Source organism: Patiria miniata, unplaced genomic scaffold (genome assembly GCF_015706575.1).
Source record: "Patiria miniata isolate m_02_andy unplaced genomic scaffold, ASM1570657v1 HiC_scaffold_1, whole genome shotgun sequence".
In the NCBI taxonomy this organism is placed as follows: Eukaryota; Metazoa; Echinodermata; class Asteroidea; order Valvatida; family Asterinidae; genus Patiria; species Patiria miniata.
The window spans coordinates 1,930,576-1,954,184 of record NW_024037047.1 but is presented as its reverse complement, the minus strand read 5'-3'; the positions used below and the strand labels follow the sequence as shown (position 1 = coordinate 1,954,184).

General features: G+C 40.6%; 1 protein-coding gene across 1 annotated transcript; it reads right to left on the bottom strand.

Moving 5' to 3' along the window:
- Window positions 1-1,571: 1,571 nt before the first annotated feature.
- LOC119725489 lies at window positions 1,572-21,165 on the bottom strand. The gene is made up of 7 exons (XM_038196932.1): window positions 20,891-21,165; window positions 20,169-20,343; window positions 19,673-19,766; window positions 18,887-19,132; window positions 18,177-18,278; window positions 15,071-16,684; window positions 1,572-1,639 (listed from the first exon to the last, which is right to left on the bottom strand). The coding sequence occupies exons 1-7, from the start codon at window positions 21,163-21,165 to the stop codon at window positions 1,572-1,574; spliced, it is 2,574 nt and encodes an 857-aa protein (XP_038052860.1).
- Between the last annotated feature and the right edge of the window lie 2,444 nt (window positions 21,166-23,609).

The following is a 23,609-nucleotide window of genomic DNA, read 5'->3' as shown; positions in this document are numbered from 1 at the left end:
TATAAACACAATAAGACCTGTTACGTGCAGGGGCGGTATAGTTTTAAAAAAAGATGAAATGGGTTGTCACGTTGTCCCTAACTTTTCAGTGAGGATTTTTCTTGCTAGCCCCACTTGGGAATCTGTTAGGGACCGTTTATCACCATGCCGTTTGGCAATGTGCCAAGACTACACGCCTAGTAGTACATGTATGATGGGGGTCCGCTCATAAGTCCGACGCCTCATAGGTCCGACGCCTCATTAGTCCGACAAAATCGCAATCCCAATAAGGCCCATAAGTCCGACGCCTCATAGGCCCAACGCTTCATAAGTCCGACGCCTCATAGCTCCGACGCCTCATAGCTCCGACGCCTCGTAGGTCCGACAAATTAAACGCCTCGTTTTCCCAGCGTCGGACTTATGAGGCGTCGGACTTAAGAGGCGTCGGACCTATGAGGCGGAATAAATAAATGTTATGCCTCATAAGTCCGACGCCTCATGAGTCCAAATTTTTGACTTATGAGGCGTCGGACTTATGATACGGCCCTGTAAGATGCTGGTCTGAGAGCGGGTAGAAACGTAAACTGATTTTAAATAGCTTTTCTTTGAATGTCTTTTATTGTATCTTGTCTACGCAAGAAACCGATTGAGCCGATCTTGCATGACGCAGTAGTCACACTTATACGACAGTCATGCAGCGGTCAGTCGGTCGGTCAATCGGTCAGTCGGCACATGGAGTTAAAACGTCTCATTGATAGCGCCTCCAACAACAGAACAGAGATAGGCGTGTGGAGTTTGATGCCGAGTACGGCGTGTCATTATTGAAATCAATCTGCTGGTCATTTGAAGTACTGGGAACAGTTTGTAAACTTGATATCCAAAACTACACTTGATCAAAATTATTTCGTGTGTTAGTACATGTATGTTTGAAGTTTGACATGCACATTTACAAAGAACCCACAATGCTATGGGTCTTTGCGCAAGCGAATCTCAATACTGCTCTCTCGCGCCGCGCCTTGACTCTCTGAACTTCGTTATGCAATTTGTACACGTGGCATATGAAAGAATAGCTCATAAATATTCATTTAATACCTGAATGAAACGTCAATATGCAAATTTCCTGTAAGTACATGATACCCTCAAAAATTTGCCATATAGAGTACCGAAGTGTAAAAACCAGTCGTTGGAACCAGAAAGTGTAGTGCAAACGAGTGAAGTACGCGTGCGTGTTGGTTCACGTCTTTTTATTCTATATATTAATATGGTTCACAGGCTGAATCACGTGCAAATGTCTTTCACACACATTTTGTGCGCGTGACGTATTCACTTCGACACTCCATACCGATCCGTTTTGTTTGTCCCGTTTCGGGGACATCCCATTACCGTATTTGGTCATATAGACTGTTTCATTTCTTTGAAGGATTTATTTTAAGACAATTAACTGCCAAACCATTTTCACATGAGGTATCTTTGAAATAGACTTGCATGCTCCACAATATGAAAGCTTTGAAAAGTATTTTATAAGCATAGTGCCTGATTTGTTAGGCTTAGGATAGGTCAAAGTATGCTTGCTGGAGCAGAGGTAATGCAATTCACCCGAGAGTAGACGGGAAGAGACCATCTGACGACACACACACAGCGGATGCATGGCGTAACGTTGCTGAAAATAATGAAAGGTCGGGATACACTCACATTTATTTATGTCACTTCTTTGATGTCAATTAGCTCGCAGGCTTTACCCCAAAGACTGTATGGGTCTCATTTTAGAAGTAAATTGTCTCGGAATACATGGGTGTTTCACATTTGTGTAAAAAAAATGGGGGTTTCGTCGCGCATTTTCGTCTGTTTACATGCCAAATCCAACGACATGGTCTTACGTTGCCTTGAACGCACGCGTGATGCGCTTACTGAATGTCACTCTTGATTGGCTAAAGGTGCGTATCCATGGTGAGCGCTGTATAAATCAATAGCCCCCAAAAGAAGGAATGAGACAAACGATTCCATATGGTCAGTCAGTCAGACAGTCAGACAGTCAGACATACAAACAGACAAACAGACAGTCTGCAGGCAGTCGGTCAATCAGTCAGTCTGTCAGTCATACACAAAAAGGGCGTTTGCACCCCTCCCCGAAAAACAAAAAAAGGAGAGAAAAAAAGGAAAAGAGAAGCGAAGTCATATTGCTGTAATTTAAATGGGGGGAGGGGCAAATGTCCCTGCCAATCCTCGAAAATGATACATCGAGAATATGCTCAAAAGAACAGGCATTTTTTTATAGGGGGATGTGCTTTTCCCTCTCTAGAAGAAATCCTGGCAACGCCCATTCCCTCGTGAGAGGAGCACTGTTGTTTGTGATTGCCGATTTCCCATCTCGAGAGGGGCACGACTTTATTATTGTTAGAGGGGTGTTTGTGCTTTCGAGGGATAGTTTTCCATCTCGAGAAGATTCACAATCTTGTTAATGCGCGGGGGGATATTTGTGTAAATAACGGGTTATTATGCATTACAAGAGAAGAGAGAATTTTAAGCTCGTCAATATGCTTTCAGTGTGTACGTTTGATAGGAAAGGGCGTAACAAGGGCATTTGATTCGGGGGGGGTAATAATTTCATGAAAAAGGCACTTGCACATCCGTGCTGAAGTGTATACTAAGTTTTTTTCTCGGGACACTTAGCCTCCGTAAAATCAAATAGTGGGTGAGGAGGGGGATGATACCATCTGTCTATAGATTGCATAAGGTATGGAAAAATATAGATATTTCAACACAGTATAGTTATGTATCTTTATATTGCAACTGTAGGTGCAATGGGAACGATAGTGAACATGGCCAGTTGTAACTCATGTAACGGCTTTTAATTTTACGCTGCTTGAAATTCTTCCTACAATACAAACTACTCTCCATTATCCAGTTTGCTTATTATCATAATACCAAAATGCTGGATAGGTAATATTATGACGTAACAATTTTGTCCTCCGATCGGACTGAACTTGATTCATCGCGATAATGCGACCTCTACCGCCGTTAGTTTGATCTCGCTGCCAGGGACCGGCTGAAATAGGGGGGGGGGAGTACAAATCCAGTTTTGAAACAAGACTATGAAATATCAGACTGAGTCTTCTACATTTGCTCAATAATTTGTTATAACGACTGAATGCAACAAACGTGTTTTTGAATTTCGAGATTCCATTGCGATTTTAGCTTTTATGATCTCATCTTCACAAACATGTCATTGCCAGGCATTTGAAAAAAAAAATCGTGGAGTTGACTTTAAAGGATTCTTGTAACGACTCCGGCTTGACGAGGGCCCCAAGATCCATATCACAAGAGGGCGTTTACTGAATTTGAGTCTGGGTACATAAAATGTTCATTCATCAGAAAATTAGTGGCGGTTGTATGCGGGGCTAGCCTCCCCCCCCCAAAAGAAATTCCCTCCAAAAATGCATTTAGCAAAATATTAGAATGTGACGTACATGCGAATGGTCTCCCCCTAAATAAATATTCGTGAGAAGGGTACATTTGTACACTGTTGGTTAATACAGTGTGCCTGATTGTAGGATTTTATCAGCCCTCAATATTAAAAATATGGCACGAACCCCTCCCCCTATTGATTTTCAAGGGCCTAAGTGTCCGGAGAAAATAACGGGTCTACATTTCAGCACGCCTCCCTGAAAAAAAAAAAAAACTGGATTCACCCTACTAGCCCCCCCCCCCCTAAAAAATATTGACTCTGGAACCGCGCCTGCAGAAAAAAAGGTTTTTGGACAACGAAGTATTACAAAGCACCAAAAGAAAATTGATTTCATTGGCTGACAGTTACATTGGACGAGAGGAGGGGACAGGTGGGGATGGATATAAAGAAAAAAAAGTTCACTTATTAATTTAAAAAATGCTTCAGTGTGGTCTACATGCAGACAGGGCGGTAACTATTCTTATGGAGGAGATGGGATTCTGAAAGAGGGCGCTATTACTTATTGGTAGGCTGAAACTTCATGCAATTCAGCATGCAAGGGATAGACCTCATCGATGGGAGGGGGTGTGGGGTGTATTGATGGAGTGGTTAATCCCCCCCCCCACACACACACACACTCACAATTGAGCCGTGTTCAATACTAACATGATTGGGATATCCTAAATGTGAATTGATCTGAGTGTATGTTACCACTATTGGACGTTTTATTCCATTCCCCTTTAGGCACCGATTACAACTCCCCCCCCCTTTGAAATGTTTCGGACATCGAAACCCCAGTCATACCCTTTGGAAAATGTTAGATCCGCCCCTGCATTGATGCACATGGAGCATTGGAGTACAACAAGTAGTGATTATTAGCCCACTCTTTAAAAAATAAAGCTATTCTGTATCCAGAGGGTGGGGTGTCCTTTCCAGGCGACGTCATATGTCTTTCAAAGAACTTTGGAGGGCCAGTAATGCGGATGGGTTGGGAATATACGGAAATATAGAATTCGGGGTAGCTTTGCACAATCCTCGATACAATTTGTTTCCCAAGCAGAATTGTATTTAATTATCAAATTATACTAAACATCGTTACACAATTCTGTGCGTCGACTGTTTTATTCAGAAATAATTCGTCCATGATACAGCTGTTATACTTAGTATTATAATGTATACATCAGTAACAGTATATTGACAAAAACATTGTAGTTTGGTTGCTCAAACATTTTACTGCCTTCGCCCACAACAATTATTAATTTGGAATAGATCTCTTATATAACGATATTTTATATAAAATAAACAAGTTGTTTCTTAAAAACATTTAAATTTCGTCGCAGTTCTGAAAGGTTGTCAATGAGCCACGTCTTTTGCAAATGTCAACATCTGCTCCTCTCTTATTAAACTTTTCAGCGGAACTTAATCAAATCGATAAACCACCAGATATAATTTGAAATTTTTTTAATCGTACTTGGTTTTCCAGCTTTTAGAAATAAGAATACCTACATGACATATAATTTCCAGATAATTTATGATTATCGTCAATGTAGGGAGCAAATAATGTAAAATATAAAGCATCCTTCAATATGACGATAACTTCTTTTATATTCCTACCTGATTTGTGGCCTATTTCGGCTGTAAATACTCTTGTTCTTGTATTTCTGTTACTGAAAGCATAACTACACTGAATAATAAACTTAAATAAAAAATCTCGGTGAGCCATACTCGAGTGAATGGCAGACTGTGTGTTATACATCCAGTTTGGTTAGATTTTTTCAAAGTTATAGTTTTGCATTTATAAACGTTCGTGTTGAAGCAATAGTCACATATATATCTTTGCTTTAGTTAACAAGAAATTACAGTTCTTTTATTGGCATCGTATCAGTGCTCTCATTTACTAAAAATATCGCCTATAGAATATTTGAGCATTTAACTTAAGACATTCACTTTAATATGACTAGTTATGACTTGTTTATAAACTATGACTAGTTTATCCAGAAAACATGACAGTCATAGACAACAAAACATGATTTGCAAATCAGCGTCATTCGATGTCTTTGTGTAAATCCTGAAATCCCCCTCAAAATAGCGTCGTATGAGTGCTCCCATTCACTCACAAATATCGCCTATAGACAATTTGAACATTTAACGTAAGATATTCACTTTAATATATCTACTTTATTCAGAAAACATGACAGTCATAGACAACAAAACTTGATTTGCAAATGAGCGTTATTCGATGTCTTTGTGTAAATCCTGAAATCCGACAGGTCTTTTTCTGTTCTAAACATGCAGCTACAAATGTTTGATATTCATTTTCCACAAAGCAGTATTTTGTTCTATGGATTAAAACAGCTCTTTCATACATATAATTACATACAAATAAAAACGAACACCTGATAAATGATTATGCAGTAAAATGTAGGAATTTTTTAACATAAAAGGGCACAATTGTTGTTAAGGAAGACCTTATTCCAGGTGCTACTGCACATTAAGCACAATACAATTCAGCAAATGATTACGGTGGCCCTGGAACGACATTTTAATATTGCCCTTTATAATATGAACCTTGTAACTTCTTAATATTGACGTTGTACCTTCGCAATATGCACATTGCACGTAGTTTAATATCGCATTGTGGAAGTAGTTCCTTCTTAATGTGAATGTTCCAACTTGTTAATATTCACGTTCGATCTTGTCAATGTACAATTGATCATGCTTGATGTCAACGTTGCACCTTACTTCTTCTCAATATGAACCATGTACCTTCGCTTTGTGAACGTTTGACCTTGCATCTTGTTAATATCATTGTTGAACCGTCCTCCTTGACAATGTGAATCATGCATTCTAAAAAGTACGAAGTCCTTGTCAAACCCTACAGTTAAACAACCAGTTATGATGGAGTTTCAATCTGACAGCTGTTTAATGTCACTTAACCTGGGTCTACCTTGTAGTGATTTTTATCATGAATCAAGGCTCTCTGATTTATTTCACATATCTTCACGTGCATTTACACAGCTGGTGAATATTTTAAGTCCACTTTCGAACGAAGTGAATGGGGATGCGATTTGTAATTAAAAACAAATTGGACACTGTACATTAACTCTTCACTAAGAGGATAGATCGTTTAAACAAAACCTACTTGTGCAGCAACAAACGGGAAAAAACGGGGAAAAACTGCCCGTAAACATCTTTCTTTTCAGCAACACCTTCCCTCTAGCCAAACATGGATCCACTAAACCTTAAGAGACAGTTGAAATATATCTTGCATTGAAAAGCCTCGGGCACCTATTGCCATCAAAAAGATGTTAACTGATTTCATATGTGGGGAAAACATGATAAACAGCGCAATATCTTCGAGCTGTGAATTACATTATCATACATCTCTTTTTTTGGCGACGTTTTTTGTTTGTTTGATGTTGAATGTTTGATATCAGTAGCCACTGAGTACCGACAGTAACCGTTTCCAACGAGGGAACTGCAGCCAATGCCTCCGCAACGTTACCATGCAAATTGTTGCCTCTTAACTTGACTCTAGTCACACGACCAAGAGAAGTCAGTAAATGGATGATTGCCCCGATATCGCTGTTCTGCAGACAACACTCAGATAAATTTACGAAGTGAAGGAAGGGGAAGTGATCAATGGGGACATGTGATAAACCGTGCAAATTGATGCCATTCAGAAACACTGCCTCTATGCCGCCTGCTGATGAAAGAAGAGAGAAAAGTGGCTCAATGTCACTTTTTGTCAGACCACTTTCATACAGCTTAATATGTTTAAGGGAAGGGACACTAGCGATCGTGACAGGCTGCAAACCGTGCAAATTGTTTCCCTTCAGAAGTACCTTCTGTATGCTGCTGCTGCTGATGAAATAAGAGAGAAAAAAGATTCAATATCACTGTTTGTCAAACCACTGTCACGTAGAATGAGTTCTTTGAGGGAGGGGATACTAGCGATCGTGACAGGCTGCAAACCGTGCAAATTGTTTCCTCGCAGAGCAACTGTCTTTATGCTGCCTGCTAATGAAAGAAGAGAGAAAAGTGGCTCGATGTCACTGTTTGTCAGACTACTTTCAAGTAGTTGCAATTCTTCCAGGCATGAGACACTAGCGATTGTGACAGGCTGCAAACCGTGCAAATTGTTTCCTCGCAAAACAACTGTTTTTATTCTGCCTGCTGATGAAAGAAGATAGAAAAGTGGCTCGATGTCACTGTTTGTCAGACTATTTTCATATAGATGCAATTCGTCAAGGGATGGGACACTAGCGATTATGACAGGCTGCAAACCCTGCAAATTGTTTCCTTGCAGATAAACTCTCTTTATTCTGCCTGCTGATGAAAGGAGAGAGAAAATAGGCTCGATGTCACTGTTTTTCAGACTACTTTAATATAGATGCAATTCTTCAAGGGATGGGACACTAGAGATCGTGACAGACTGCAAACCGTGCAAATTGTTTCCTCGCAGATAAACTTTCTTGATGCTGCCTGCTAATGAAAGAAGAGAGAAAAGAGGCTCAATGTCACTGTTTGTCAGACTACTTTCAAGTAGTTGCAATTCTTCCAGGGATGGGACACTAGCGATTGTGACAGGCTGCAAACCGTGCAAATTGTTTCCTTGCAGAACAACTCTCTTATTCTGCCTGCTGATGAAAGAAGAGAGAAAAGAGGCTCGATGTCACTGTTTGTCAGACTACTTTCATATAGATGCAATTCTTCAAGGGATGGGACACTAGCGATCGTGACAGGCTGCAAACCGTTCAAATTGTTTCCTCGCAGATAAACTCTCTTTATTCTGCCTGCTGATGAAAGAAGAGTGAAAAGAGGCTCGATGTCACTGTTTGTCAGACTACTTTCAAGTAGTTGCAATTCTTCAAGGGATGGGACATTCGCGATCGTGACAGGCTGCAAACCGTGCAAATTGTTTCCTCGCAAATAAACTCTTTTTATGCTGCCTGCTGATAAAAGAAGAGAGAAAAGAGGCTCGATGTCACTGTTTGTCAGACTACTTTCAAGTAGTTGCAATACTTCAAGGGATGGGACATTCGCGATTGTGACAGGCTGCAAACCGTGCAAATTGCTTCCTTGCAGATAAACTCTCTTTATTCTGCCTGCTGATGAAAGAAGAGAGAAAAGAGGCTCGATGTCACTGTTTGTCAGACTACTTTCAAGTAGTTGCAATTCTTCCAGGGATGGGACACTAGCGGTTGTGACAGGCTGCAAACAGTGCAAATTGTTTCCTTGCAGAACAACTTTCTTTATGCTGCCTGCTAATGAAAGAAGAGAGAAAAGAGGCTCGATGTCACTGTTTGTCAGACTACTTTCAAGAAGTTGCAATTCTTCAAGGGATGGGACACTAGCGATAGTGACAGGCTGCAAACCGTGCAAATTGTTTCCTCGCAGATATACTCTCTTTATTCTGCCTGCTGATGAAAGAAGAGAGAAAAGAGGCTCGATGTCACTGTTTGTCAGACTACTTTCAAGTAGTTTCAATTCTTCCAGGGATGGGACACTAGCGGTTGTGACAGGCTGCAAACCGTGCAAATTGTTTCCTCGAAGATAAACTCTCTTTATTCTGCCTGCTGATGAAAGAAGAGAGAAAAGAGGCTCGATGTCACTGTTTGTCAGACTACTTTCAAGTAGTTGCAATTCTTCAAGGGATGGGACACTAGCGATTATGACAGGCTGCAAACCGTGCAAATTGTTTCCTCGCAAATAAACTCTTTTTATGCTGCCTGCTGATGAAAGAAGAGAGAAAAGAGGCTCGATGTCACTGTTTGTCAGACTACTTTCAAGTAGTTGCAATTCTTCCAGGGATGGGACACTAGCGGTTGTGACAGGCTGCAAACAGTGCAAATTGTTTCCTTGCAGAACAACTTTCTTTATGCTGCCTGCTAATGAAAGAAGAGAGAAAAGAGGCTCGATGTCACTGTTTGTCAGACTACTTTCAAGAAGTTGCAATTCTTCAAGGGATGGGACACTAGCGAATATGACAGGCTGCAAACCGTGCAAATTGTTTCCTCGCAGAACAACTTTCTTGATGCTGCCTGCTAATGAAAGAAGAGAGAAAAGAGGCTCGATGTCACTGTTTGTCAGACTACTTTCAAGTAGTTGCAATTCTTCCAGGGATGGGACACTAGCTATTGTGACAGGCTGCAAACCGTGCAAATTGTTTCCTTGCAGAACAACTCTCTTTATTCTGCCTGCTGATGAAAGAAGAGAGAAAAGAGGCTCGATGTCACTGCTTGACAGACTACTTTCAAGTAGTTGCAATTCTTCAAGGGATGGGACATTCGCGAGTGTGACAGGCTGCAAACCGTGCAAATTGCTTCCTTGCAGATAAACTCTCTTTATTCTGCCTGCTGATGAAAGAAGAGAGAAAGAGGCTCGATGTCACTGTTTGTCAGACTACTTTTATATAGATGCAATTCTTCCAGGGATGGGACACTAGCGATCGTGACAGGCTGCAAACCGTGCAAATTGTTTCCTTGCAGATACACTCTCTTTATTCTGCCTGCTGATGAAAGAAGAGAAAAAAGAGGCTCGATGTCACTGTTTGTCAGACTACTTTCAAGTAGTTGCAATTCTTCAAGGGATGGGACACTAGCGATTGTGACAGGCTGCAAACCGTGCAAATTGTTTCCTCGCAGATACACTCTCTTTATTCTGCCTGCTGATGAAAGAAGAGAAAAAAGAGGCTCGATGTCACTGTTTGTCAGACTACTTTCAAGTAGTTGCAATTCTTCAAGGGATGGGACACTAGCGATTATGACAGGCTGCAAACAGTGCAAATTGTTTCCTTGCAGAACAACTTTTTTTATGCTGCCTGCTAATGAAAGAATAGAGAAAAGAGGCTCGATGTCACTGTTTGTCAGACTACTTTTATATAGATGCAATTCGTCAAGGGATGGGACACTAGCGATCGTGACAGGCTGCAAACCGTGCAAATTGTTTTCTTGCAGATAAACTCTCTTTATTTTTCCTGCGGATGAAAGAAGAGAGAAAAGAGGCTCGATGTCACTGTTCGTCAGACTACTTTCAAGTAGTTGCAATTCTTCAAGGGATGGGACACTAGCGATCGTGACAGGCTGCAAACCGTGCAAATTGTTTCCTTGCAGATACACTCTCTTTATTCTGCCTGCTGATGAAAGAAGAGAAAAAAGAGGCTCGATGTCACTGTTTGTCAGACTACTTTCAAGTAGTTGCAATTCTTCAAGGGATGGGACACTAGCGATCGTGACAGGCTGCAAACCGTGCAAATTGTTTTCTTGCAGATAAACTGTCTTTATGCTGCCTGCTGATGAAAGAAGAGAGAAAAGAGGCTCGATGTCACTGTTTGTCAGACTACTTTTATATAGATGCAATTCTTCCAGGGATGGGACATTCGCGATCGTGACAGGCTGCAAACCGTGCAAATTGTTTCCTCGCAGATACACTCTCTTTATTCTGCCTGCTGATGAAAGAAGAGAAAAAAGAGGCTCGATGTCACTGTTTGTCAGACTACTTTCAAGTAGTTGCAATTCTTCAAGGGATGGGACACTAGCGATTATGACAGGCTGCAAACAGTGCAAATTGTTTCCTCGCAGATAAACTCTCTTTATGCTGCCTGTTAATGAAAGAAGAGAGAAAAGAGGCTCGATGTCACTGTTTGTCAGACTACTTTCAAGTAGTTGCAATTCTTCAAGAGATGGGACACTAGTGATCGTGACAGGCTGCAAACCGTGCAAATTGTTTCCTAGCAGAACAACCTTCTTTATGCTGCCTGCTGATGAAAGAAGAGAGAAAAGAGGCTCGATGTCACTGTTTGTCAGACTACTTTCAAGTAGTAGCAATTCTACCAGGGATGGGACACTAGCGATTGTGACAGGCTGCTGCAAACCGTGCAAATTGTTTCCTTGCAGATACACTCTCTTTATTCTGCCTGCTGATGAAAGCAGAGAGAAAAGAGGCTCGATGTCACTGCTTGTCAGACTACTTTCATATAGGAGCAATTCTTCAAGGGATGGGACACTAGCGATAGTGACAGGCTGCAAACCGTGCAAATTGTTTCCTCGCAGATACACTCTCTTTATGCTGCCTGCTAATGAAAGAAGAGAGAAAAGAGGCTCGATGTCACTGTTTGTCAGACTACTTTCAAGTAGTTGCAATTCTACCAGAGATGGGACACTAGCGATTGTGACAGGCTGCAAACCGTGCAAGTTGTTTCCTTGCAGATACACTCTCTTTATTCTGCCTGCTGATGAAAGAAGAGAGAAAAGAGGCTCGATGTCACTGCTTGTCAGACTACTTTCATATAGGAGCAATTCTTCAAGGGATGGGACACTAGCGATCGTGACAGGCTGCAAACCGTGCAAATTGTTTCCTTGCAGATACACTCTCTTTATGCTGCCTGCTGATGAAAGAAGAGAGAAAAGAGGCTCGATGTCACTGTTTGTCAGACTACTTTCAAGTAGTTGCAATTCTACCAGGGATGGGACACTAGCGATCGTGACAGGCTGCAAACCGTGCAAATTGTTTCCTCGCAGATACACTCTCTTTATGCTGCCTGCTGATGAAAGAGAGAGAAAAGAGGCTCGATGTCACTGTTTGTCAGACTACTTTCAAGAAGTTGCAATTCTTCCAGGGATGGGACAATAGCGATTGTGACAGGCTGCAAACCGTGCAAATTGTTTCCTTGCAGATAAACTGTCTTTATTCTGCCTGCTGATGAAAGAAGAGAGAAAAGAGGCTCGATGTCACTGTTTGTCAGACTACTTCCATATAGTTCCAATTTTTCAAGGGACGGAACACTAGCGATAGTGACAGGCTGCAAACCATGCAAATTGTTTCCTCGCAGAGCAACTGTCCTTATGCTGCCTGCTGATGAAAGAAGAGAGAAAAGAGGCTGGATGTCACTGTTTGTCAGACTACTTTCAAGTAGTTGCAATTCTTCAAGGGATGGGACACTAGCGATTGTGACAGGCTGCAAACCGTGCAAATTGCTTCCTTGCAGATAAACTCTCTTTATTCTGCCTGCTGATGAAAGAAGAGAGAAAAGAGGCTCGATGTCACTGTTTGTCAGACTACTTTTATATAGATGCAATTCTTCAAGGGATGGGACACTAGCGATCGTGACAGGCTGCAAACCGTGCAAATTGTTTCCTCGCAGATAAACTCTCTTTATTCTGCCTGCTGATGAAATAAAAGAGAAAAGAGGCTCGATGTCACTGTTTGTCAGACTACTTTCATATAGATGCAATTCTTCAAGGGATGGGACACTAGTGATCGTGACAGGCTGCAAACCGTGCAAATTGTTTCCTAGCAGAACAACTTTCTTTATGCTGCCTGCTAATGAAAGGAGAGAGAAAAGAGGCTCGATGTCACTCTTTGTCAGACTACTTTCAAGTAGTTGCAATTCTTCAAGGGATGGGACACTAGCGAAATGACAGGCTGCAAACCGTGCAAATTGTTTCCTCGCAGAACAACTTTCTTGATGCTGCCTGCTAATGAAAGAAGAGAGAAAAGAGGCTCGATGTCACTGTTTGTCAGACTACTTTCAAGTAGTTGCAATTCTTCAAGGAATGGGACACTAGCGATTGTGACAGGCTGCAAACCGTGCAAATTGTTTCCTCGCAGAACAATTCTCTTTATGCTGCCTGCTAATGAAAGAAGAGAGAAAAGTGGCTCAATGTCACTCTTTGTCAGACTACTTTCAAGTAGTTGCAATTCTACAAGGAATGGGACACTAGCGATCGTGACAGGCTGCAAACCGTGCAAATTGTTTCCTCGCAGAGCAACTGTCCTTATGCTGCCTGCTAATGAAAGAAGAGAGAAAAGAGGCTCGATGTCACTGTTTGTCAGACTACTTTCAAGTAGTTGCAATTCTACCAGGGATGGGACACTAGCAATCGAGACAGGCTGCAAGCCGTGCAAATTGTTTCCTTGCAGATACATTCTCTTTATTCTGCCTGCTGATGAAAGAAGAGAGAAAAGAGGCTCGATGTCACTGCTTGTCAGACTACTTTCATATAGGAGCAATTCTTCAAGGGATGGGACACTAGCGATCGTAACAGGCTGCAAACCGTGCAAATTGTTTCCTCGCAGATACACTCTCTTTATGCTGCCTGCTAATGAAAAAGAGAGAGAAAAGAGGCTCGATGTCACTGTTTGTCAGACTACTTTCAAGAAGTTGCAATTCTTCCAGGGATGGGACACTAGCGATTGTGACAGGCTGCAAACCGTGCAAATTGTTTCCTTGCAGATAAACTGTCTTTATTCTGCCTGCTGATGAAAGAAGAGAGAAAAGAGGCTCGATGTCACTGTTTGTCAGACTACTTCCATATAGTTCCAATTTTTCAAGGGACGGAACACTAGCGATTGTGACAGGCTGCAAACCGTGCAAATTGTTTCCTCGCAGAACAACTGTCCTTATGCTGCCTGCTAATGAAAGAAAAGAGAAAAGAGGCTCGATGTCACTGTTTGTAAGACTACTTTCATAAAGGTGCAATTCTTCAAGGGATGGGACACTAGCGATCGTGACAGGATGCAAACCGTGCAAATTGTTTCCTTTCAGATAAACTGTCTTGATGCTGCCTGCTAATGAAAAAAGAGAGAAAAGAGGCTCGATGTCATTGTTTGTCAGACTACTTTCAAGCAGTTGCAGTTCCTCAAGGGAAGGGACACTAGCGATCGTGACAGGCTGCAGACCGTGCAAATTGTTTCGAAGCAGAACACATTTCTTTATGCTACCTGCTGATGACAGAAGAGAGAAAAGTGGCTCAATATCACTTTTTGTGAGACTACTTTCAAACAGGAGCAATTCTTCAAGAGAAGGGACACTAGCAATCGTGACAGGATGCAATCCGTGCAAATTGTTACCTTGCAGACCGAAGTTCTTAATGCTGCCTAATGATGAAAGAAGACAAAAAAGTGCTTCGATATCACTATTTGTCAGACTACTTTCAAGCAGTTGCAATTCTTCAAGAGAAGGGAATCTAGCAATCGTGACAGGCTGCAAACCGTGCAAATTGTTTCCTCTCAGATGAATTTTCTTTATACTGCCTGCTGATGAAAGAAGAGAGAAAAGTGGCTCAATATCGCCGGTTGTCAGATTGCTTTCATATAGCTCAATACATTCAAGGGACGAGACACACTTGATCTTGACTGCCTGCAAACCGTGCAAATTGTTTTCTCTCAAATGAATTTTCTGTATGCTGCCTGCTGATGAAAGAAGAGAGAAAAGTGGCTGAATATCACTGTTTGTCAGACCACACTCGACAAGACTACATTCTTTCAGAGATGGTACTTGTTTTATGTTTTGTTCAGATAATGTATCATGCAAATTCATTCCACCAATTTCAACTCTTTGCGTGTTGGTTTTTGATAACACTTGGAAAAGTTTTCCAAGGTTCCAATCGCAATTATGTACTTCTAGAGAAATAAGATATTTCAATATCACCGAGGCGTTATTAACAAACTTATCCCAGCCGATATCATAAAGTACAATGTTCAGCGATGGCTGACATTGTATATGAGTCATCACATCCTCTAAAAGTTTCAAGTCAGCTAAACCTCGACACGTAGCATTTATTTCGTGTTTGTCTACTTTGTGCAGAATTGTATGATTGGACCCGACTTGAAAGAGATAATTCGCAGCAACGAGCACCTCACCTTGGAGTTTATATGGAAACTCAATCTTCACAGTCTCAAGAAATTCTTTAACGATAGATTCTGACTGAGCTTCAAATAGGAGCAACATCGAAATTCTATGCAATGGCTTGTTCAAGTCATTTTGCTTCAAGAGATCTGTCATTCGCCTCAGAATCACCTCGGCCGCATCTGGGTTCAGTCCACAGCAGAATCGCAGGACGTATTCCAAGCTTTCCACATCTCCAAGAAATATACCAGACAGGTATTGGTCAAAGGCTTCTCTGTCAGTCCTGAACAAATCTGCCAGATATGCCGCCGCACTATATTCTTGGAAAGTTTTGTGCAGAAACGAAAAGTGAGCAACCGTATTGAGACCTTGAACATCTTTTCTTTTTGTCAACAAGCCAACATCAGATCCCTTGTCCAAAATCTCAAGATCCTTTGAATCGATCTCATCTTCCATGAAATGAAGCTTTTCCCCATTTGAATCTAACAAACCTTCAAGAGCTATCTGACCGAGTTGTGAAACATGTTTCTCAGCATCAGAAACATGCTCATCTGTTTCCTTACTGGCCTTATGCTGGATAAGCAGCTGAATGTTATCCCGAAAAAGGCTTGTTATTTGATCTGGCAGTTTCCTTTTTTCTGCCCATGTGTGGCACATCAACCACAGAAATAACGGTATTTCGGCTAAACTACGAAGCGTTTCGCATCCATTAACCTTTTCAAGGAAGTTGTTTTGATTATCAGGTTCAAAATTTGCCAAGTATTTCGTAACGTATTTTCGCCTGTCGTTCTCATCAAAGCCCATCATATTAATTTTTGTGTAGTGTGCATGCATATCCAGCAGCTCATTCGCAGTCTTCTGTCGGCTCGTAACTATGACCTTGCACGACTTGAGTAACTTGAAAGATAATACACCGTTCAAGTCTAATACTTTCTCGCACTGTGCATCCTTTACTCTTTGCAAAGAAACCTCATCAGCGCCATCAAACAAAATCAATACGCGCTCTTGATTCTCATGGATGTATTGTTCTAAGTCTTTTTTCTTCAGTCTGCTGTCTGTGAGTATCTGAGAGAAAATGGCGTCAACAATGTCGAAATTCTTGCCCATTCGATTAACATCGATCACAAAGACAAGCTCGTACCTTTCCAGAACTGATGTGTGCTCAGGTTGTTGGTTTTGAGTTTGATCATCGCCCTTGGTTTTAAGATCTGCCCAATCGTATGCAATCCTTTTAAGGAGTGTGGTTTTGCCGTAACCAGCCTCAGCTCTGATTAATAATCGATTTGATTTAAGCACGAGCATGTCTTTATATGAGTCAAGGGACATTTTCTGAACATGAAACCCTTTGTCCCTATCAGGTTGTGAACTGGGTGGAACAGGAGTACCTCTTTTTGAAGCTTTGTAATTCTCCTCTTGTCTGCCAGTTTCTGCTTGCATCTTTGCCTCCGATGAGGAGACAGGAGATGGTACATTCGTCTCTTGCAGTAGCTGCAGGTTGATGCAGATGTCATCTATCTCTCTAGCCATGTGCTTCTCTTTAGGATGTGTCGTCACTTTCATCGTCCCTCGGTAATGTGCTGCCAATTCTCTTGCACACTGTTCAACATCAAAACGAGGTTTTGCAGTGCCTGTGCAGGAAAAAATCATTTTGGGGTAACAATCAAGTAAACTGTCAGTATATATATAAAGACGTTGATCTGTAGGTTTTTAAACACCTGCTCTATTTCTTGGCGCTGCCAAGCACATGCTGATGACAGCCTTCATCATCACCACAGACCGTAAGCAAGAATCACAGCGAAAAAGACAAAAAAACCCTTACATCAGTGACGTTACAAAAATGCGAAAACTCCATGTGATTGAAATCGTAGGCAAATTTACGTCATGAACATTACTTCAGAATCGGACAAATGCGCTTACAACTTTAGCGCCTTTTCCGGTTAACTAATTTGGCAACGCACCAAATCGGCCACTAAAAAAAAAATCCTGGTAGGCACATTGGCCTACGAAAAGCAAACGGTTGTAACTTACGGTATGCGTTATAATTCGCCCTCCGACGCAGAAACTAGCTCTTTTGGAGACCCAATTTGGTTAATTACCTTAATAAAAAAAATTCAAACTAATTCTTCCATCTAATCCTAGCCAGAGACATCCTCTACGGATATATGCAGTCACCTTGAGTGTGTGACCCCGGGTCAGGCATATCTGAGCCTGACAACCTGGGCTGCCCATATACACGTGCACAAAACAAGGTCACTTGTGGGTACCCAGTGCACGACTTGACCACAGACTATGTATACAACATCTGTTTCCTGTCAATGACCTCCTTATTTATAGTCTACGGACATGTCGAGATTGTGTACATATAGATACAGCGTTGTGTAGCCTCAAACCAAGGCGCTAAATATCTGGGTCCCCGGAGGGACCCCTTTACTGTAAGCGTGTTAGCAAATGGGCTTTCTGCGTCGGAGGGTAGGCCTCATGTATAAATGTTTAAATGCAATACTTGAAAAGGCTCATTTGTATCCAATTTAATGGTGACTTTTTTGGGGGGGGGGGGTCTCATGTAAATGTATGTATTCATGAGCAAACTGTGATGTTATTTCCGGCAGAAACCTCAATGTTACAGCTGTTACAGCACCAAACGCCATGCATTGTCTTCCTTTGTTTTTCTTTTCTCGCCTTTTTGGTGATTCGTTGTTGTTTAAGTAAATAAAAGTAAGCCAATGTGCAAGCTTTTCAAAAACGACTTCACAGGAAAAAAATCCAAGTTTGACCCCAAAAGGAATGTCAAATATTTTAATATATTTAGGAACAGTAGAATGTTACACAAAATATGTTCCTCGGTAAAAATTCATGGCATTGACCCTTAACATTCTCTCAGCAGTTGCAACTTAATGAAGAGAATTTCTGCACAGCAGTCATTATCCAGATAACCCAGTTTCGTGAGTTTTGTTTCACATAAGAGGTATGACCTATAAGTAGTCTATTAACAAAGCTTTTGATAGGTTATCAGTTAATTTTATTACTTGAGATTGACTTTAACAGTGAAACAGTGATGTATAGTAACTAAACATGATCAAGAAAGAGCACATTGCCGTTTTTTTGGTAATTAGCTCTAACCTTGTTCTTGCGGTGCCAAGTCAGCACGTTCCACATCTGTCAGAGCGTCACTCATCTTCTCAGTTGTGTCTGCGGGGTTATCCTGCTTCTTCCACCAGGCATCTAACAGAGATAAGAAAAATGGTGGTTGATCCCATTCAGAGACGCTTTTTCTTATAGATTGACAATACCCGTATATGTGTGTACATGGGTTTGAATGCTTTCGTATTGGTCATTTTCCAATCAGGGTTTTGTTGAAAATTTATTGTAAGTTTTTTGGACTAATATAGTTTGTTGATACTTGGGTGTTAAGGATTGTTTGGTCATTTGGAAATGGTCATTTGGTTGTACACAAGACTCATCAGCTGCATTGGTTCCGGGAAACCGGGGTAGTCCATAGTTCGGTGCGTGCCCTTTGGGTAGGAAATGACCAGGAAGTAGATGATAGTACCAATAATATTCAGGGTAATTGGACTCATGAGTAAGCTGATTGGATTTTGTTTTTCCAGTACGAATTCATGGCATGGGCACCTTACACTTCGTGTGTGTTCTGTTTGTCAGCAGATGCAACATTATGAAGAGATGTTATGCACAACTGTAATAATCCAGAGAATTGAGCGTCCTTGAGTTGAAATTGCAATCACGAAAGAGGTATAAACCTCAGTAGGCCTAACAAAGCTAAAACTTGACCAAGACAGAGCACATTGACCTTTTTCGATAAGCTTGTATACCTTGTACTTGTGATGCCAAGTCAGCACGGCCCACATCTTTCAGAGCGTCTCTCAGCTTCTCAGGGGCGTCTGCGGGGATGTCCTGCTTCTTCCACCAAGCATCTAACATCTGGAAGATTTGTTCGTGTAAGTTTCCCCTGTCGTTTTCTTGGAAGGCGTAGATTTCTCCTTCCTCGAAATCCAATTGTCTGGCTACCAGCTTCCAGTCTTTTCCAAGCTTGCGTGATAACGTGGAGAAGTATTTCTCTGTAATGCATAGTCATATAACACAGTTTGCATCAATCATCTCAGGGCGGCTCTAGAGCATCAAAACGAATGTTAACCACAATAAACTCAGCGGCGAAGTTAAACAAGTTCAGAAGCTCGTCGTATTGACTGATCAAAACATTAATGAGACTTTCAGCAAATACACATGTAAAATGAGTCTGGTACTCATTATATTAATGCTCATAATCCTTTCTTGGGGGCAGATAAATTTAAGTACACTATTTAACACTCCAAGGTCGGCATTTTAAAAATTGTCCCAGCATATTGCAACATGAATTTTGCAAAAAGATGATGCTGAAATTGGGGAGACATTTCCCCCTCCATTTAAAAAAAAAACTAATTTGGGTTAATTAAACACTCAATTTAACTGTTTTTATGTTACCAACTCATGTTTTATTACTTAGTATAAAATATTCGGGGGAAAAGGCACTGTATGAAAATGTTCTGGATGAGATGAAGCAACAACTTTGACAACAATTGTTTTTAATTAAACTGATTTTAGTGCCCCAATATAGTTACCTAATGGTCCACCGCCTAACAAGCCGCCAACACGAAGTTTGATGTTCTGGTCTTGTTGTATCCCATGGTCGCGAATGGAGAGTAGGTCACAAAGCTGCAAACGAATTATAATTTTAATGATATTTTTTGACATTTCTGGAGAAAAAAAACGTGGCAAACTGCTTACCCGTTTGATTGACATGATTATTTCCAAATCGTAGTTTTTTTTGCAGGGAGGAGGGGTCTTTTACAAGTTCTTGCAAGACGTTTACCAATACTTGTTATATTTTACAAAAAACCTGTTACAATTATTAAGTATAAAACGTTAGGTGCAAAAAGACACTCTATGAAAATACATTACATTTGTATCTCGCCTTCGTTCTGAAGTTTACAGCTAGAGGAATGCAATTTAAAACGTAGCAATTAAACTAGAATTGGCGTTGTACACTCAGATAAAATGAAGTTAAAATGTGACATGGATTAATATTTCTTGTCAGTGTAATAATAGGAGCAGCACCTGAAAGTTTCTCCCGATGTAAAGGCGTTGTTCTTGGGGCTGGATGCCACTCTCAGCTTGAATGTGTGCCTTTAGAGCTGATACGGATGTCTCTGGATCCAGCTGCAGGCATATTGTCTTTGGTAGGAGGAGACCTTGGACAAAAATTTGCAATTTATGTCTCACTCCAACGGGCCTGCAAGTTAAAAATGCAATAAAAACCTCCTGGAACCAAACTCAGACAATAAGTATTTTTAGCAAACTTTTGTTTTAGTGTGTATTCCATGTTTCCTTCCACGATTTGTGTAAAAGGAAACAATGTTAGATATTCACCTCCCAGGGCTCCAATTACAAAGGTCGTTTATTCATGTACGACATGACTTGGATGGGGTTGGAGGAATAATGATTAATTCACAAGAATTCTGAACAAAATTATCCGAGTACCCATGTGTTTTTGTTTGTTTTGGGTGCAGTTAAACTTGCAGTTGGTTTTATACACGGATTGAAACTGTTTGGAACTGGTAAACCAATCATATTTTAAATGAAGATGCGAATACCTTTTTGTAATAATGGATTGATGAACATTGCAGTTAAGAATGTTTGTTTGGTTTATGCTCTATATCAAGCAGAAAACCACAACTGTTGGTACGACAAAAAAATAAGAAAACTACAATCCCACAGGCCTGATATATTTCGTGAAAATTTGGTCCATTGAGATGTCGAGAGAAATTTCCTCGTTATACCTATTCACTTCAGGATTGCTGGTTGTTTCGTTTGTGTTCGGAGTTGTGCTGTGTCCAGAGTCAGTTATTGACGCCTCTTTCAGTGGCAGGACGGATGCTCCCTCTTCATCAGGATGGAGTCTTGGCGAGGCTTTGACTGGAAATGCGGCCATGAATGCCGCTTTACGACTTGGCTTAACCCTCCTCTTCGTGCTGACGAGTTTGCTGAGTGAGTGGTTGTACTCCTCAGCCGTGATCCTAGCTCCACCCCGCTGACCAAGTCTGTCTCGCTGCATTTTTGTGATTGAGGTCAGACGTCAGACGATGATACTCAACCAATCTAGCAAAACAATGAAACATTTCACATATATGTTAACTGTACCTAATAGTTATTAATAACCCGTAAGGTAGGTAACCATAAGTTTCAAATACTTGAATTTCTTGAAAATATGGAGGCTCAGCACCTTTTGAGATGCCTTCTTCTACAACACCCTTGCACAGCTGCCGACCTTGCATTGTACAATGAAGACGCAGAGAAATGTGTTCGGCGTTGGCTGAACCGAATTTAGCTTTGTGACGTGGACCCGATAAGAAGAAGACCAGTAACGAGATACATTTTCATTACGTGGTTTATTCACTGCATAGTGCACATTCACTCCAACTGCTAACTCCCCCCTCTCCTATCTTCTCACCCTTACCAACTCAATCTCCTCGTCAACTTGCCCCCTAGCAATGTCGCCTCTAGCCAACTTGCTCCCCGACAAACTCACCCCTCACAAAATCTCCCATTCAATAATTATCTCATTGCTCAATTCGTCAATTGGAGGATCATCAAATTATCGCCAACTCGTCAATTGGAGGATCTTCAAATTATCACCAACTTGCTCTCGGACCAACTCGCCTGCTCACAAATTCTCCCTTTGAATAATTATCTCATTGCTCAATTCGTCTATTGGAGGATCACAAAATTGTTGCGTACACCTACTTTTATTTAGTTTTCAAAATTTAGTATTTCATAATTGGTGCAACATGATGCTAAGGATCCGTGTTTCAAACATGGAGAAAGAAAACAATTTTTGTCATTATGTGTAACTACCACCTATTTTAATTATCGTTTGATACTTTATTAATATACGCATTCAGGAATTAAATGCGTATGGATCTGAAAACCAGAAATATTATTTTTTAAGATGTGTTTTATCATAATTTTGCACATCCCTTTTCAAGAGTAGAAGAGTCAACATTCGCACTCGGCTAATAAAAAGACTCCACCCTCTGGTTTGCAGGAACTTATCGCAGGTAAAATGTTACAAGACTTCATTAATTCATTGCCACTTCAATTCAAATTATTTGTTTGTGTGAAAGTTAGGGGGAAGGGGGTCTCTATGCAACTTTTATTCTGCGTGTCACGCTTCACCAACAAACAAAAAGAACTTATCAAAATAAAATGATAACAAGCGCAACCACAAAAGCAAAGCAAACAAACGAACAAACAACCAAAATAAATCCTGAAGGTGTAAACCAAACCAACTTAATTGGAGAGAGGAAGTAAAGCTTTCCAAGCTGAATGGGCTTTAAAAAAATGAGAATCTATCATCAGTGTTAGATATGTTACTCAACACTGATGACGGATCAAATTATGGCTGACAAGATGAAACACTTGTCAGCATCCCTTTAGTTCATGAACCAAGAAATCATAAATTGATCAACATATCTGATTTCAAAACGGTACGAAGCAGAATGACAGTCAAATATATTGGAACATATATTTTGAACAACGGGATGTAGTTTTGAAAATCAAATATGTATTTTTCAAGATTGAACTTGTGTTTTGGTAAACGAAATGTATTTTTACGAATTGAAAGTGCATCATTACAAATAAATGCATTTTAAAACAGAACGTATTTTGAAAAATCGAACGTGTACTTTTACCACCCGAATGCATTTCACAAAACCGAATAACTTTTTACAAATCGAACATACTTCTTAACAAATAGAACTTTTTTTTGTGTTCAACATAAAACATCTGCCGTTTCGAAATAGGCACTTGTATATGTTTTCGACATCTAAAAATGCTTTCTGTCTTTTTGACCGTGTTCGGTCCGGTCCAGCACGGCGATAAAGCCTGGTTCCCATTGCGTTAAGAAAACAATTTTTAAAGAAATTTCATTATCTTCAGGAAATTTCAAAACTTTAAATGTCCAGAGGGATTTTCTGAGAAAATGAAAATTTTAATATAAAGAAATTTCTAAAATAGATAGGGAAAACAATTAAAAACAAACGCTACGGCATTTTGCTGTCCTCCACGAAACACAGGGGTTGAGACAAGGGATCGAAGTCTGCTTCCATGACCAACCAACCAACGCGAAAGAGCCGAATCCTCACAGTTTGTAGAAAAATATGTGAAAGCGAGTGCAGGTTATGAGTGAAGTAAGCTTCATATGAAAACTGAAAGGTTCCTTTTTTCAAGGTTCATTTATTTTTCCACAGTATCAAATCAATAAATGACATGAAATAATTACATAACAGAAAAGAATTACAAATAATACAACAAAAGTGATATTTTAAGGACACTGCAGAGGGGCCCATTGAGAAGCAGAGCTTTTAAGCATGGGCCCCAGACAGGCATGCTCATTGAGCCCAATCCAAGAGAAGGGAATTAACTTACATTGAACAATATTGAATGGTCAGTCACACGAGGCTCAATGAGCATGCTGTATTTAAAGTAATTACATGTACG